This window comes from Papaver somniferum, chromosome 10, assembly GCF_003573695.1.
Source record: "Papaver somniferum cultivar HN1 chromosome 10, ASM357369v1, whole genome shotgun sequence".
Classification (NCBI taxonomy): domain Eukaryota; kingdom Viridiplantae; phylum Streptophyta; class Magnoliopsida; order Ranunculales; family Papaveraceae; genus Papaver; species Papaver somniferum.
In genome coordinates this window covers 86975471-86992404 of record NC_039367.1, presented here as the reverse complement: position 1 = coordinate 86992404, position 16934 = coordinate 86975471, and the positions used below count along the sequence as shown (strand labels likewise).

At 38.1% G+C, this 16934-nt stretch overlaps 1 protein-coding gene across 1 annotated transcript; it reads right to left on the bottom strand.

Annotated features, from left to right (window-relative positions):
- Positions 1-10506: 10506 nt before the first annotated feature.
- On the bottom strand, positions 10507-15984 carry LOC113318305 (phosphate transporter PHO1 homolog 3-like). The gene is made up of 14 exons (XM_026566450.1): positions 15731-15984; positions 14915-15571; positions 14483-14804; positions 14355-14403; positions 14097-14168; positions 13498-13627; positions 13227-13347; positions 12829-13087; positions 12621-12725; positions 12489-12533; positions 12242-12391; positions 11583-11862; positions 11383-11520; positions 10507-11090 (listed from the first exon to the last, which is right to left on the bottom strand). The coding sequence occupies exons 2-13, from the start codon at positions 15474-15476 to the stop codon at positions 11516-11518; spliced, it is 2100 nt and encodes a 699-aa protein (XP_026422235.1). The 5' UTR covers positions 15477-15571; positions 15731-15984; the 3' UTR covers positions 10507-11090; positions 11383-11515.
- Positions 15985-16934: the final 950 nt, after the last annotated feature.

The following is a 16934-nucleotide window of genomic DNA, read 5'->3' as shown; positions in this document are numbered from 1 at the left end:
GTATCTCTTTCTGAGTTGTAGCCATGTCTGTCTGAGCCTTACGAGAACCTTTTGTCATCAAATCAATAGTGGTAAGAGGAGATCGAATTATTCTGGCTCCTCCAGTCTCTCGTCTTGATGGTGGAGTATCAGCGACTCTGGTGATGGTTGGAGCTGTCACACTTGGAGAAACGTTGGGAGTGGCGGCATCGGCTCTGGATCTGGTGATCGGCGGTGTAACACCTGAAGGAACATTTTCGCGCCGCTGGTGTTGGTGGTAGAGTCTGCGGCGCCGCGGGTGTTGATCATGCTGACAGGTGGTACATTGATGTTACTGGAAGGAACGTCGATATCAAGGACATTTACAGTGCCGATGGCATCAGGGTTTGTTGTTGACCCAGACCTGAGCTCTACCATCTTGAAATTGGGATTAAAAAATGAAATTGGAAATTAGTATTGCAACCGAGAGATTAATCTCCCACTGTGGTCGCCAATTGTTTGTGGGTGAAAATGGTTTCTGCTGTTTTTGGTAATTTCGTGTGTGGATGAGAAATGAGTCTAAACCCTAAACAATGTACTGCATGGGAGTACTTTTGATTCGAGAGATCAATCTGTACAATCCTGGCCTAAACCAAGAAATGGCCTTTCCAGACTTGCTTCGTTCACAAAGTGAATGAGAAGGGTTGGTCTTAGGGAGGGAAGTGAAGAAAGTGTTGAGACCAGAATAGTTGATTCTAGAAGTGTGGGAGTTTCGTGACTTGTATCGGAAAATTGAACTAGCTAGCTGAATGAAAATCTATCAGATGATTTCTGGATGTTGTATTCTTCTCCACCAAAACTTGTTGTTTGGAGGAAAATAGGTGAGACCTATTTATACAAGTCGCAACAAAACATACCCTGGTCTCGTGGGAAGTGGAAATGATTGAGTGGTGGAAGAAGGGAGTAACGGGTAACGCCTGGAATTTATGTTTCCATAATGAAAGATACGTTTACACCATTAGAGTATTGCACGCCGCACGCTGCAAACCGCCAGACCAATACCCTGATGAGTATCCCCCAGTTTGTGACATGTTTTGATGTCTCGAGTGTTTTCGTGGAAAACATGTAGCACTTTTCTACATGTGGCAAGTTAAAAATGAGAGGCTTGTCGTAGGTAAATATCATACGTGATGTTAGGATCGTTTTGGCTAGTCGCGTAAAACTTGTCACGAGCTAAACGGCTCGGTGGCGAATTTTGATGGCTGAGATTACATCTCATGAGGAAGAGTGACCATTGATTATGGTCGCATATTTTTGTACAACGAAGTGGCGCCATTGGAATAGTAGCACCTGGTGGAGACATGGCATAACGGCATGCCAGTGGCCGTGGCATGGCGACATGCCAGTGGCCGTGGCATAACGACATGCTAGTAGCCGTGGCATGTCAGTGGCCGTGGCATAGAGACATGCTAGTAACCGTGGCATGGTGGCATGCCAGTGGCTGTGGCATCGCGACATGCTAGTAGCCGTGGCATGGCGGCATGCTAGTAGCTGTGGCATGGTGGCATGCCAGTGGCCGTGGCATAACGACATGCTAGTAGCCGTGGCACAACATCATGTCAGTAGCATGACCACGTCTGTAGTTTCGTAGCATGGCCAAGGTTAAGATTTGGCTCCATGATTAAATTTAAGGCTTGGCGCTGTGGCCAAGGCTATGGTTTGACACTGTGGCCGAAATTAGTCGTCGTGGCCAAACGGGGATTTGATTTCGTGGCCAAAGGGTTTGGCGGCATGGTCTCTCAAAATTGCCACAAGCCTGTTAGTTTGGTGGCGAACTTGGATGGATGAGATTCCATCTCAGGGGGAAAGGTAGTCGTCGATCATGGCTACCTTTAATTAGCAGTGGCGCCTTTAACTTGTGCTAGCGGTATTGCGGCATGGATGGCATGGCTCGTGCATGCCTTTAACATGGTTGCGCGCGTATCCATAGCCATAGAAATTTTGGCACGTTGGTGTGGAAGTCTTGCCTAAATTAGGGTTTGGTTTATCGAAACCCTAATTAGCCTATATGGCACGTCGCATGGGGTGAGTGGCCATGTTTGGCGCGTTTGGAATATGCATCTGGCATGTGTGCCTGGTATGTGCGCTTGTCATGCTGCTTGGCGTGCTGATGCGTTTTTGGGAAGCCAATTGGCTTTGCGGCCATCTGGCGCGATTTCCTTCTTTTCAACACTGTAGCGAGTTTAAAGTAACCTGATTGGTTAATGTAAGAGGGACGTCCAAGCATGGGCGTGGTTACACTTATGTGTGAGTTTGGCAGATTTAAAGCGACCTGATTGGTCGATGGAAGGTGGGGCCGGAAAGCTAGGGCGTGGCCACACTTCCATTGTGATGTGGAGGATTTAATCGCCTAGTTTGGCTAAGCATAGTTTTTCGACCAACGGGGTCTAGTGTACTGCACGGGGCGTGAAACCCTAATTTTGCAAATTAGTCGGGTTTATGAGTTTTTTGTGAGTTATCACAATAATTGGCTAGATTTTGTATGCTTCCACAAAAATCCTTATCTACGGAATGCACTGTTCTTTCTGTCTGAGCATTTCGTGTGATGGCCTTACCTTTGGTACTTGGAGGTTCATGCTACTCCGCTGCGAGTGAACACAAATCCGTCATGCCATACCGATATTAAGGGTTCTGCCGGGGAACATAGCACATGAAACTACTCAGTGAGTCTTGTATTGGCGAGGTGCCGAAATATACAGAGTGTTTGGGATGGTTGCTACACTCGCCAGTCTGGGTAAATTTCATGTAGATATATTGAACGGCTCATTAAATATGTCGGTGGAGAGGTTAGCACTCACGGCACTGTTTCCTTGCAGAGTGACGTCACATCAGATGCAAGGTTTTACGATTTTAACCCTAAGCTAAAAACCACCATCAACAACTTTATGCAGGTTGACAATGAAACAAAGAGCAACAAGTCGGTCCCAACTCTCAAAAAGGTAGTAAACAAGCCAAAAGCGTCAGTTTGTCTCCTTTCAAGGTAGTGACAAATCTCGTATGATTCAGTTTATTTTTACTTGTATCAATTATTTTATTTACCATCTCCTTTTGATTAACCTAGTTTAGTTTATTTTGCAGATCATTTTAAAAGACAAGAGTAAAAAGTCTCATGCCAAAAAAACCACTAAGAAGAAGAAAAAGAGTTCGGAGCATCCTGATAGCAAAAAGAGTCCAAGACGATCATCCCCTAGGTTTAAGAACACTCCAGAGGAACCTTATAATGTTGAAAAGACTACTCAAAACAGTTCAGCGGAACCACATGATGCTGAAAAGACTACTCCAACACGATCATCGTCTCGGAAAACTAAAAGTGCAGTTGAACCAGTCGCTGAAAAGACAACTCCAACATGATCATCACTTAGGAAAAGGAAAAGTTCATTTGAATCAGAACAATCTCAACCATTACAGTCCACATCAGGAGCATCTCAAGCTGCACCCTCTAGTAAAGTTGTTAACAAGCAGAAAAATGCAATGCGGAAATTGTACACAGGGCCATGTCTGAATATGCATCTCGGGAATTTGAATAATACTTTCTCAGATCTTCAAGACGACCAAGAAGATGAAGATGATGAACAAGAAGAGAAGGAAAATGAAGAGGTGGAAAATGAAGACAAGGAAAATGAAGAGGTGGAAAATGAAGAGGTGGAAATGAGAATGATAGCGAGGACCATGACGTGGGAAATAAAAATGAAACAGAATCTGAGATATGACAGTCTGTCCAAGATTTTCATTTGTATCTTTATGTTAGTTTTCCATCCTTAACTCTTTTGCTTAATAACTGCAAAAACACTTGGGTTTTGCCAGAAGAAAGTACGTTCCACGTGGCCCAACAAGGATGAGTGCACTAGGGATAACAGGTGATAATAATGGCAAAGAAGTTGTTAGCTTTAGCAATAAGGATCGGCCCATTGGTGATCCTTTGGTGCATCTTGCAAGTATGTTGGAAGTTTTAGTTAAGCGAAACATCTCATTAAAACAAATGGATTGAAGACTTGTCCCTAAAGAGGCCAAAGATAACATATGGGCGACTGTCATGGTAATTTCTTAACTCTTCAAATTTTAAACTCTTTTACTTTTATAATGTATCGAAAAGATTTATACGTTCTCTCTATAACTCTTTTAACTCTTTTGCTTGTATTTACAGCAAAGGTTTACTATCGATGAGTTTTACAAAGACTACTATCTTGGAAAGATGAGAACTTATCTTAAAGAGGCTAGGTCCAGAAAAGCCAGTAAGATACTCGCCTTAGATGAGCTAGAGGAAGAAGAAAGAGATAAGAGGCTGGCAGCACTAAAACCAGAGAATGACACGGTTAATGGTGAGAAGAGTTCGTGAGACATTTTTGCTCGGAGGAATTCAAAGTAAGTGTTTATATCACAATAATTTAATTTTTTTGGCGTCAAGCCCTTGCACATTCACTGTTCTTGGTGATGTCTTGTTAGTTAACGACGTTTCGTATTTTATCAGAAAAAAAGACTGATGATGCAACAAGTTATACAGAAGCACACCACTCCACACACTATCAGTAGAGTAGGTTATGCGAGACTCGAGGCCAAAATGGTATGTTTTGTATTTTTATTCCTATGTTCATTATAGGTTCACTGTATTCAAATTTTTCATATGTTAACTTGATGGATTAATATATTGTTTACAGCAAAAGGAAGTGAAAACACAAGAAGAGATTGATAGAGTCGAACTTTGGAAAACGGGTCACAAACAGAAGGAAGGAAAGGAACCTAATCTTGATGTTGTGGAGGCTTTGGTGAGAACTCAACTCTTATTTATATTCTTTCTTTGGTTTATATGTGTTTGAATGATGCAAAAATGTGACTAGTCGGGTTACATATACACTAATACAAGAAAAGATACAGAGAGCAGCAAAAGAGCATGGTGCTAATGTTGGATCATCTGTGACAGATGATCTTCTTTCCAAAGCTCTTGGTGACGACAAACCAGAAAAACTGAGAGGAATTGGGTATGAAGCGACAAAGACAAAGATGGATGTCAAGACCCATTATAAGAAGATCATCAAAGAGTGTCGGGACAGTATGAAGGAAGTGAACTAGAGACTTTCATAGTTAGAGGTGAGAACGTACTTATTCTTTTTTTTTAGTTGATGAATTGAAAGTTTCCTCTCATACTGCCGGTTTGGTGTTGGTATAGGAAAAGACGTCGAGTTGTGTCTTCCGTGGTGGCTCACACTTGCACATCGTCAGTACAAAGGTCAGTGTGTTTATATGTTTGTACACTTGCACATCGCCAGTTAAAATTTATTTCTTTGCATTATGCCAATTTCTTATGTTGATGTTGTATTTATCCTGTAGTCTGGAAATGCTAGCAATGTTGTTGCTAGCACTATCAGGACTGTTCCCCACCATGAAAATGACATTCCAATCAGCAGACCAAGGGTGGAGGAAGTGCTAGGGAAGGGTAAAGCTTGCAGGTTACTCAGTTGGTACAATAAGAATGAGGTTGTTGCTGACACGATGATTGTTGAAACAGATCCAAAGATGGAGTGCCATGAAATGCCAATAGGTTTGCATCATACAAAGTAACTGTGATTACGTCTCATGTTGATAATGACATTCTATACAAGCAAACCCGTGAGTTGAAGCGTGTAATAGACACTGTAGGAACTTATACCACATGGGCCAAGGATCTGATATTTGCCTGCCATCTGACTTGTTATTCTGTTTGCGGAGTGTTCACAAAACAATTTGGTTCTTTGTTTTTGTTCTTATCAGTTTACAACAATGTTGTTCTTTTTTTGTGGAAACAATGTGTTTGTGTTGTTCTAAATGGGTTTCATGAATCATTCAAGGTGGTTCAAGTGTTTGAATGTTGTTATATTTTAGTGTTTGAATGTTGTTACATTTTAATGGAACGAAAGCCAATTTATATATATTTTTGAGTGAATTGAAAACTCATTTATATATATATATTTTATAAAATGTAAATGAATCACAACACCTAAAAGAGTTTTTAATTGGATATACCTATAATGGAAAAAAGGTTATTATTATATAGAGCATAGGTTGTCAAAAAATTGATTACAATCAAAATAGGAGTTGTGACACTGGACTTATACTACACAAACAAGGATTGTGATACATTTTTCTGCTACACAGTGTATTGGTTGTGAAACAATTGATTATAACCAAACTAGGAGTTGTGTAAATAAAGTTATACTACACAAACAAGGATTGTGAAACAATTAATTATAACCAAACTAGGGGTTGTGACAATGAAGTTATACTACATAAACAATGGTTGTGATACATACTTCTGCTACACAATTAATGGAGTAGTGAAATTAAAATTATACTACACAAAACATTGTTGTGATACCTGTTTCTGCTACACGGGCATTGGTTGTGAAATAAATAATTACAACTAATATAATAATTGTACAAAGAGGTTATACTACACTAAAAAAGGTTGTGATACTTATTTCTGTTACAAAAGATTTTGTTGTGAAAAAAATAATTACAACTAAGATTATAACTGTGAAAAGAGGTTATGCTACACTAGCATAGGTTGTGATGCGAGTTTCTGCTACACATACCTTTGGTTATGAAACAAGAGTTGAGTATGTCATACAACTAAAATAAGGGTTGGGAAAAGAGTGTATACACAACTGTTAGTGGAGTTGCGTTAGAAATTTCTAAGACATATAACTCATTTGTGAAACTAATGATGACAACTACCTGAAGAGTTGTGCGAGACATTTCCCAGTAATTTGGATTCACTTTCACAACTGAAAAAACATGGTATACAATGGAACGACAACCCTATTTACGACTAGTATTGAAGAGTTGCAAAGAATTGAAGACTTTCTATAACCCCCCTTCCCCCTTGTGCAACCCATAGATATCAGTCACCGTATATCATATGACAATTGTTTTTTGGTGTAGTTGATCGATGTTTTTCCCGTAATTTCTACTTTTTTTTGCTTGGAACAATGTACGCCTACATAAACGAAATTGTGGTTTAGGTATTAAAAATTTAACTAATTACAGTTTTTTCTGGAAGAAATGGCTTGGTAGTTGTTGCACAATCAAGAGGCTTTATGAGCGAAAGTGTTAGGGTAAATATTTCCCTCATAATGAATTTCAACTCTTTCCTCCACCAGGAAACTCTAATTCAAGTTGGATATGGCGTAACATTTGTTATGGGCTTCAAATTATTATGAAGAATGCAAAAATGACAGGTTGGTAAGAGTAATCATATCAACATCTGGGAAACTAATTGGGTTCCATCTGTAGACTCTTCAATTCAAGACTGAAATGATTTGAATACTAATGATTATCGGGTTTATGGACTCATTGATACTAATTCTCAATAATGGAACGTGTCTCTTCTTAGGCGGTTGTTCTCTCCGGAACAAGTGAATTTTATCTTAACCATACATATATATATATATAATTAGATGAAGAAGATAAATTATTATGACCCTTTACAACTATAGGTATTACAACTGCTTTAACCTATAAAATGCTCTGTGAAAAAGATTTAAGTTGTGATATGTCAATATGTTTATCTCCTAGTTTTTGGTTAAACTTCTGAAAGCTAAAAATGCCTTACAAGTATCAAATTTTCATGTGGAAGGTAATTCATAATGATATCGCTTTCAAATCTAGAATATTTAAACATATGAATGCTTCTGATAAATATTATACGCTCTGCAATTTGAACATGATTGAAGATTTGGATCATATGTTACTACACTGTCCATTCTCTCAATCAATATGGCAGACTTTTTTTCCTCATCAAGTTGCTTCTATTATGCGGCATACTTCAATCCTCTCCTGAAACAAAGATGGCTAAACAAGAAGCTACTATACTCATTCAGAAAACTCCTCACACTTAGCATCCTGCATTGTGCATTTTATTTGGAAACATATAGATGTAGAATTGTATTCAATAACATAAAAACCAACCATAACACTGTTATTCATCAAGTACAATCTTATGTTGTTTATCGTCATCTAGGTCATTTATTTGATATTCATAATATTTCTCGCAAAAATACTTGCATTTTAAATCATACTTGGAAACCTCCTCCTTTACCGTTTCTGAAAATAAACATTGATGCTTTTTTCAATCTTATTTTTTTATTAGTCGGTATTGGTATTATAACAAGAAATTTTATAGTAAAATATGTCATGGGAAGGGGAACAATAAAAAGAGCAATGAATGTCCATGGCTGAAGCTTGGGCGCAATCGGAAGTTATGCAAATGACAATAGTGAATGGTTTGTCTCATGTTATCTTTGAAACATATAACCTTGGTAATAGTTATGTTCTATAACAATAACAAAATACTCTCCCTCGCTGGCAAAGTATGCTTCTTGTTAGAAAATGTGTCAATATATGTAACACTGATCCTATATGGCCTTATGTGTTTGTTCATAGAACTTATGATAAAGCTTCTGATAATTTAGCTAAAGCAGACAAAAAACAGAATTTATATGGAGAATGGTGGTCTCAACCACCAGGCTTGTTAATTCTTATTAGTTTTTTATATAGGTAAGGATGTAAAAAACCTGTATATTTAATATATGGTGTTTGTTTGTTTAAAAAATAATAATTCTTAATAGATCTCACTTAATGTGAGGAGACGGTTTTATGTGGTTCAAAATCATGGTCTCCAAATAATTTCTTTGTAAAAGTAATAACTCTAAAGTCCAACACTGTCATTGATTGACTTTTTTTTTGGTATAAATGTCATTGATTGACCTGACTGACCCAAGTTAGAGTGCTCAAGGACTTGAAAATTGGAAGTTATTCTTACTATATTTTAAGTTGCTTCCTAGATCTAGGCATGTAAGAGCATATCCTATGGGTAGTCTCCAAATAGAGACTAACTCGCTCAAATGAACGACCACTCAACCAAACGAATGAGAGAACGCATTATGGGAAAATACAAAAAAAGACACTACAGGGAGACAGTGTCCTGTGCAAGTCAAAAAAATTGGAATTTTAATCAGACGGGGGACTGTCCCCGGTCCAAATAAAAAAAAATATCCAAACGGGGGACCCTCTCCCGTTTGGAACAAAAAAACTTCTAAAACGAGGGACTGTTCTCCGTTTGGTGCAAAAAAATTTGCTACACGGGAGACAGTGCCCCGTGTAGCCCTATTTTTCCTGACGGGGGACAGTCCCCCGTCTAGTGTTACACTCCCAACCACTCGTTCATCTGAACGAATGCATGAACGGGTTTGGAGGGAAAGTGGGGTAAAGACTACCCATAACAGCCTCAAATTTGTTCAAATTGGTAGTGCACTCTTTCATTTGAAAGAGTGACACTACCCACAGGATTTGCTCTAAGATTGGAGTGGATTTGCCTATTGACTCGATGTTTTCATCAACACCTCATTGTGGACTTGCACAACAAAAAAAATTTGGTAGCAGTCTGGCTAACCAGAGAATACAGCATGGTAGTAGTGTCCAGGGGCGGTTAAGAATGTGATATTCCTTCTTTAGATCTAATCAATTCTACCATTCAAAATAAATTAACAGGTGATAAATACTTCCTCCGTCTCACTATTAGATGACCTAGTTGAAGTTTGCATAATTCTTAAGGCAAGGAATGAAATGAGTGTTTCTAAGTATTTTCTACAACTATATACTTATGGATAATAATTTGTAAAATTTAGAAATCATTTATCCCTCAAACTATACCATAGATTTTCGTAAATTTTGTATCGTTGAAAATCATTTTAAAACACCTACGCAACGAGTATAAACATGAATATAAAATTATACATATTTCTTATGATAACGATAATCAATCAAAAGGGTAGTTTTAGAAATATCTCCTTGATTAGTGAAATTGGTCAACTAATGGTGGGACAAGATCTTAGACCAAGTAGGTCATCTACTAGTGGGACGGATGTAGTAATTTACAGACAAATAAATTGCAATAGGGAACAAATCATGGTGTGTTTTTTTTATTAGAAGAGAAGATGAGGAATGTGCATAGGTTCTACCAGAGGTAGAGAAAACAGAAAAGAAGAATTACATAAAAATAGCGTCCCCATTGTTGACTGAACGTGAAAAGTTCAAGTACGCTCTATGCTTAGCCGCTGCTGCCCAAGAAAGTACCATGGGTTCAGCCTCAATGCCAAGGTCCAAATCAGTTTTAAAACTATACTTTTGTTCAAAGATACGGCAACTTCTTTCGTTCCGAAGAGTGCAAATTACTGCAGCTGGAATGAGACCCCAAATATATAACTCCCACAATTAGAAACATCATGGTGTTGTGGTAGCTCTAGAGACATCAGCTAAGTTCCGAGATTTGATGAAGAGATGCTGGCAAAATATCCAACACCACTATTCTATTCTGAGTTGCAAAATTACCCTAAGACAAATACTACCGCTCTCTCACTGGCGATTGGACTGAAGAATGAAGAGAGACGGTAGTTTGCCAAATTAACAAAAATGTGACGAGTAGTTTACACTTTGCACTGAACTTGTGTAAGATGCAACAGGAAGTGGGAGTATCTAATTTCAGCACTTTAAAACCCACAAAATTTTATCTCCATTACATTTCTAGTATCATGCACACATATTTCTTGGATACAAATCAAGTAATGTATATACAAGTTGAAGGATTGGCATGGAGAAATAAAATGAAACAGGAAATTTTCAGCTTTGTGCTTAACTGAACCAACGGACTAGCAAATCATTTCTGGATGTTGCTAGACGTAAAGATAAGAGCTAGGTAGTCACTCTGCTGATGGTATCTGACAGTACTTCAAAACAGCATAACTTGAATTGACAAGTACGAGCAATTTGATTACTGACGCTGGACCTATTACGGTCTTCCTTGCTTGCTCACAAGGAAAATTACACTTTGCTCGGTGATAGATATATAAGTCTCCTTAAATATGTATAGCTGGGTGTGCGATATTCCATTGTCTCTCAGGCTTTCAAGTGTTGTAACGTCTCATATGTTAGTTTTCTTATCATCCTTGCTACTACTGCCTTCATCATAGTAACTGAAAGGGAGTGGGACTGACTTGAAAGCACGGAACTTTCCAACATTGTTCAAGTGCTCATTCTCCAACCTGATAAATTCACAGCACCCAGTGCCAGCTTGGTAAAAGTTTAAATATAATAATAGAATTTGTAATCATATAAAATATAAGAACAGACATTATCGGAAAGTAAGATGCTATCTATATGCACATTTTATCAGGTTACATGGCATTGATGTGGCAGCTGATGTCCTCGTAACATGTCAAGTAATCTCCTAGTTTGTGGCTCATTCAGGAAATGGAAAATTATATGGACCACACTAACCCATATTCCCAGCCTGTGGTTGACTATTACGTGGTCAATGAGACAATGGTAACATACCTGAAGAAATTCCACATCCCTCGACGGAGAACCTCCAGACATGCTACTATGGTGGTTAAGGCTCTTCGGTGCGAGAATGTTATGTGGAAATTCACAACGTATTGCAGCCAAGCAAGTCTTAGAATGATGTTAATCACCTTCATCATAAAGAAATCTTTGAGAATTTGAGAATCTCGAACTTAAAAAGATGATAAAATGTCATGACATAATGAAGTAGACGCTAGTGTGTGAGATGAGAAGTTTGTCTCTCAGCCAAGGGTTCTTTGAATGCCGTTGAAGAAGCCCCCAATCCTTGACGATGTCCCAATAAGTACTCATGCTTGTTGCAACGGCAGAGCTCACTACAGCCGCAACTCTCCAACTCGTTCCCTTCTTTAAATCGAACTCTGTCCTGATTAGGACTGCAATTATTGTCAAGAGGTATTTTAAACCGTTGTATGCCTGAGACCCATCTTTCTCATCAACCCATCGACGGAGACACTGTAACAAAACCACATGTTAGTATGTGGTTAATAGTGTGATGGGGACATGGGGTTGAACACAAACAACACACGTAAAGGAACACAAGATTGATGCTGTGAAACTAAGCACCATAGATTTATCTGCTTTGCATCTTATGTTTTCATACTAAAGATTGATGCACAGTTAAATTTGGAACAACTCACAGAAAACTTGTCTTTCTGAAAAAGACATTAAAAGGTTTGGTGCTAATGTGGTGGTCCTATAAGCTAACAGCTAAGAATCAGTGCCTTTAATACCATAATAGACTTGCCTATAGTTTCTTAGGCTAATTTTCTATTAAGATTACACTTGAATATCGTTCAAAAAAGTACAACACAAGACGAGATTACGGTAATACCTGGAGCAACCGAGACCAGTGTGGGAGAACTGCTACAATGAAATAAAACGAATTATAAATGGCACTCTGGCGGCAATTGTTATGCCTCTTTCTAAAGTCTCCCCATACATAGTAGCAAATATAGAACTCAAGACTCCTAAAGGCCTGGACCTGAAATGTAATTGTTACACATCAGTTAATTTGTGAAGGGAATGCAATATTTTATTTGTTTTTGTTATCAAACATCAAAGATTTGCATGATAAATACCTGGCTAGTAAGTTGGTCTGCCAAGAAAAAGTCAATGTACGTAACCTGTGAATGCAAAGATTTAAAAACTATAAAACAGTCTCAACTATTGGTTTAGTCTGCAGTTTTTGTTTTAATGGATCACGTATGTACCTTGTAGAAAGGAGCACAAATACAACGCCATATTGATTTGATAAAGAAAAAACGACCAGAACGATATATAATGTTGAAGGGGCAAAATGCTATGGCAAGTACGAGCTGCAAACAAAACATAAATACATGGTTAGTTGTTCTGTTATGTATTTCAAATCCCTAGCCAGTTCTCGCTTTTGAGAGGAGTCTTCTGCTTTGAAAATCTTACAGTAACTAATCCCAAAGGAACTAACTCGGTGATTGTCTGATAGCTTTGAGTGCCTGGTTCCATCTCCATGTCCAGGTTTGCAAGGACACCAGCTAGTGAAAGTAATGTCAGACCAGCACTGAGGAGAAACACTTCTCGGTATCCCAACTCAGTCCCTTGCTTGAAACCGAAAATAAATGGATAGTTTACTCGGTAACATCTCCAGAAGTATATGTTCACGGCATACATTAGCATGTGCAGGATGATATATGCAAATAAACTGAAATAAAATGATATGAAGAATTCAGTTAACCAAATAAATGCGCTTGTACCGTCAGCGTCTGTACATACTAGACAGAATATTCAAACGAATTGGAGAAGAAAGAGAGAGAGAAAAAGTCACTGATGTCTTCACTTGCCTATACAGTGGAAATATGTTTTCCATGTACTGAATTCTTCCTTCCTTATTCACAAGCTTCCTCGCATTTATAACCAAAACAAGAGCCACTAAAAGCGCTGTCGTACATCCAGCAAAATATCCTGAATAAAAGTGTATTAGTTAATGCCTAAGAAATACAACAATAGTATACAACAATATTCTTTACTTTAGCCTAATTAAAGAGACATGAATTTAACAAAAATCAACTCATTTCTGAAAGTTTTAATTCATTGTGAACAGGTTCAGTTTACCTAGTAAGAATGTTGTTTTGTGCCTTCCTTTTTTTGCTGTAGGCCACAAGGATTTCATTCCTTTTCTGCGGTTTGAGTTACAGAAGTGCTTGACAAAGGTGGCCTCCACTCTCTCCAAGATCGTAGTAATCTGTGAAGTGACACTAGCACATAAGATACTACAGAGTTGAGATTTTCCAAACAGCCAAATCATGGAATATGGAAAGTTTAGAGTTTTTTCAAGGTGACACGTGATACTAAATGCAGCCAGAGCAGATTTTCTGCTCCAAATGCATGGCAGAAGACCTTGTACACAGAGAATGAAGCAATCTTTATATATTCTCCGCGCATTAAAATAAGTTGTTGCAGTCACATTATATACAAAGTAAGTGCAAATTTTAAGAATATGTTTCCAGATAAACAAAAGAAAGATGAAATCTGGTAAACATATGCAGCAAAGGACACAATTTTGACATAGAAATTTGAGGTCTTAATTTTGTATTTAGAAGATTATATTTAGTTTTCTCTAGAGGGGTCTCTTGATAAAGCATTTAATTTTTATGATAAGACTGACTAAATTGTGCTGCTTATCATTGAGTAAGGAACACATTTGAACAAACCTCATCAGAGCTGCCAATGTAAGAGTTGTCCACTGCTCTTAGGTACGATTTTGTTGCACCCCTCAACGTAATCTACACCAATACGACACAAAAACAGATATAGAAAATAACCTTCATCAAATCTAGAGAAAGTTATAGTATAAAGGGAAAGCAGGCAATATTGAAAGTAAAACACAAGCCTTAACCAGACAGTAGATATCCTTGCTACGATTTTCCTTTAACAATGAAAGCATCGATACACTGATGAAAGGTGCTGACCTTGTCATATTTCTTCATCACTTTCGACAGTGCCAACAGATTCATAAAGCTGGTGCATCAAGCAGTAAAAATAAAACAAAGTTATATACAGAAAAGTTCTGAAAGCCAATTTACTGCTTGTTACACACCTATAACGTTTTAGTTGGCGAAGCTTCCAGTGGAATTCAATAAAAACCTGCTTTAGCTGCTCTTCAGCCCTTTTCAACTGCTTCCCGTTAAAATTCAACTTCTTATCTTTGGAATCCTTGAGGAGCATGGCTTTTATATTTGATTTTGGAGTTCTTGGTTCATTGTTGATTATAACATGTTCAAGAATTTCCACCGGAGCTGGTTTAAAGTGGTCATTGCCACCATTACTTTTATCAACATCCACACCTCCATTAGAGTCTTCGAGATCTTCTCCATCTGCTGTCCCCGTTTCTTCTTGTATCACGAACATTTGCTCTTTCCCTGCAATTTTTAGACATTATATGTGCCACATAGCTAACAAAGTAATAGATTACATAGATTTATCCCATTAATGCGCTAAAACAGTCGCATTATATGCTACAGACACTTACTTGGCATTCTTGGGGTGCTTGAGTTAGAAACAGCTGTAGTAGCTAAGCTAGCAACATCAGCCACGAGCTCTCGCACTGCACCAGACATATCAAGACTCGGATTCTCGACCTTGATCCGTAGCGCAATAAGCGCATTGATTTGTTTATCAAGCAGCGTGACTTCGCTCATAACCTCCTCAACCTTGTCCTTGTAGAACTTATCAACCTTGTTGAATTCATAATCAAGTGTATTGAAGAAAACTACTTCTTGCTCAGTTGCATCTTCAGCGAACTTAGTCTCGTACTTCACAATAGAGTTTCCTACTCCCTCCACTTCCCTGACCACTATAAATTGGTCTTCAATATCTTCTCCATTTATGAAATCATGACTTTTTCGTTTGTGTAACCCGCTGAAAGACCTGTACAATCTCAAGTCTCGAACCAATGATTTCTGTTGTGTCTGTCCTTTATCTTCCTCCACCTTGAGGATGTCTTCCAACAATGTTCTGAGATATGTATAGTCTAAGTATGCATCCTTCCACTCAGGCAACATTTGTGACAAATACTCCTTCCAAAACTTCATTTTGTCCTCCCTCTCTCTCACTAATCAGAAGGGCAGCTACATATATGACTGAATTCAGCTTCAATTGCTCAAATTATATGAAAATGGCGTTTCCACTGAGATAAACAAGAACAGAATTAGGGTTAACTAGTAATGAGAACTGAGATTCTGAGAAGTGCGGTTAAGTAGAGAGATTCAGAATCTAACAACAAAATCAAAATCCAAGAGAATCAAGAAGTGTACATTTATTGGGCAGAATCTAAAAATCAACTTACATTATAACTTCCATTAATTGTTCCCAGAAATAGCAGCAAGAATGAAATCAAGAAGAGCTCCTCTTTAGAACACATCTTCATCTGGAATTTAATGAAGAAACCTCCTTTTTTTCTTCTTTTTCTTCTTCATCTTTGTCTCTATGTTTCTCCAGAGAAATAAAAATGGACCTCTCAGTGGTGAGTTATACTGAAATTGCTGCTTTAAGCTCCTATTTCATTTCTATATTGCTCTCTAGGGATATAACTATCAGCTCTGTCGCTGTATTACGGTACAGTGGTCAAGTCACTAGATGGACATACCAGTGACCTAACTTTGACCTAAATTTGAGACTAGAGCTGGCAAACCAAGCCAAAACCGCGGGTTGGCTCGTCCCGTCCCGTGAAAACCCGTACCCGTCCCGGATGGTAACTAAACAAGACGGGCACGGGTTGTACAATTAGTGGTTTGTGAAGAAACGGGTTAACCCGGCCCGTACCGTGAAACTCGCGGTCTGGCCCGTAACCCGTAGTTTTATACCCTGCTGAAACTGAAACACGTAGCTTGTTACGTGTCACCCAAATCTCCATCGTATAAAACGGGAAAACCCTAAGCTTTCCTATCTTTCTTCTTTGGTTCTTCCTCTTTTTTTCTTCTTCCCTGACTCAGAGAGAGTCTCCTGAGTCTTGAGGCTGCATCTCATATCTTTCCATCATCGACAAATATCTCAAAGTAAGTTCCAACTTCGCTATCTTATTTCATCAAATCTTATGCATTCTCGGTCATCATTGATTTGTATCAATAGATTGATAACAAAATTTAGATCTTTACGTTATTCTTTCAGTCTTAGTATTTGTATGACAGCTTATAACCCCATAACAATTGATAACTCTTAGTATTCTTTCAGTCTCCTGACGCAGACCCACAGAACAACTGAACAACAAATTGAAGAACTATTAGATCTAGATCAAAGGCAGTTAATTTGATCTAAAGATTCAAGGCTAGCAGGTAATCAGATTTTTGTTTTCTTCTTTATTTTCTTCTTCTAGGAATCTAGGGTTTTACATAGGAATCCCAACAAATCTTTAATATTCTTAGTATTGTTGTGTTGTGAACTTGTGATTGTGATTCTGTGAAGATAGGTAATCTTTAATTTTCTTAATTTCATGATGTTTCAGTTCTTACCAGTTACCACAAAAAAGGGTTTTTTCTTAATCTTTAATTTTT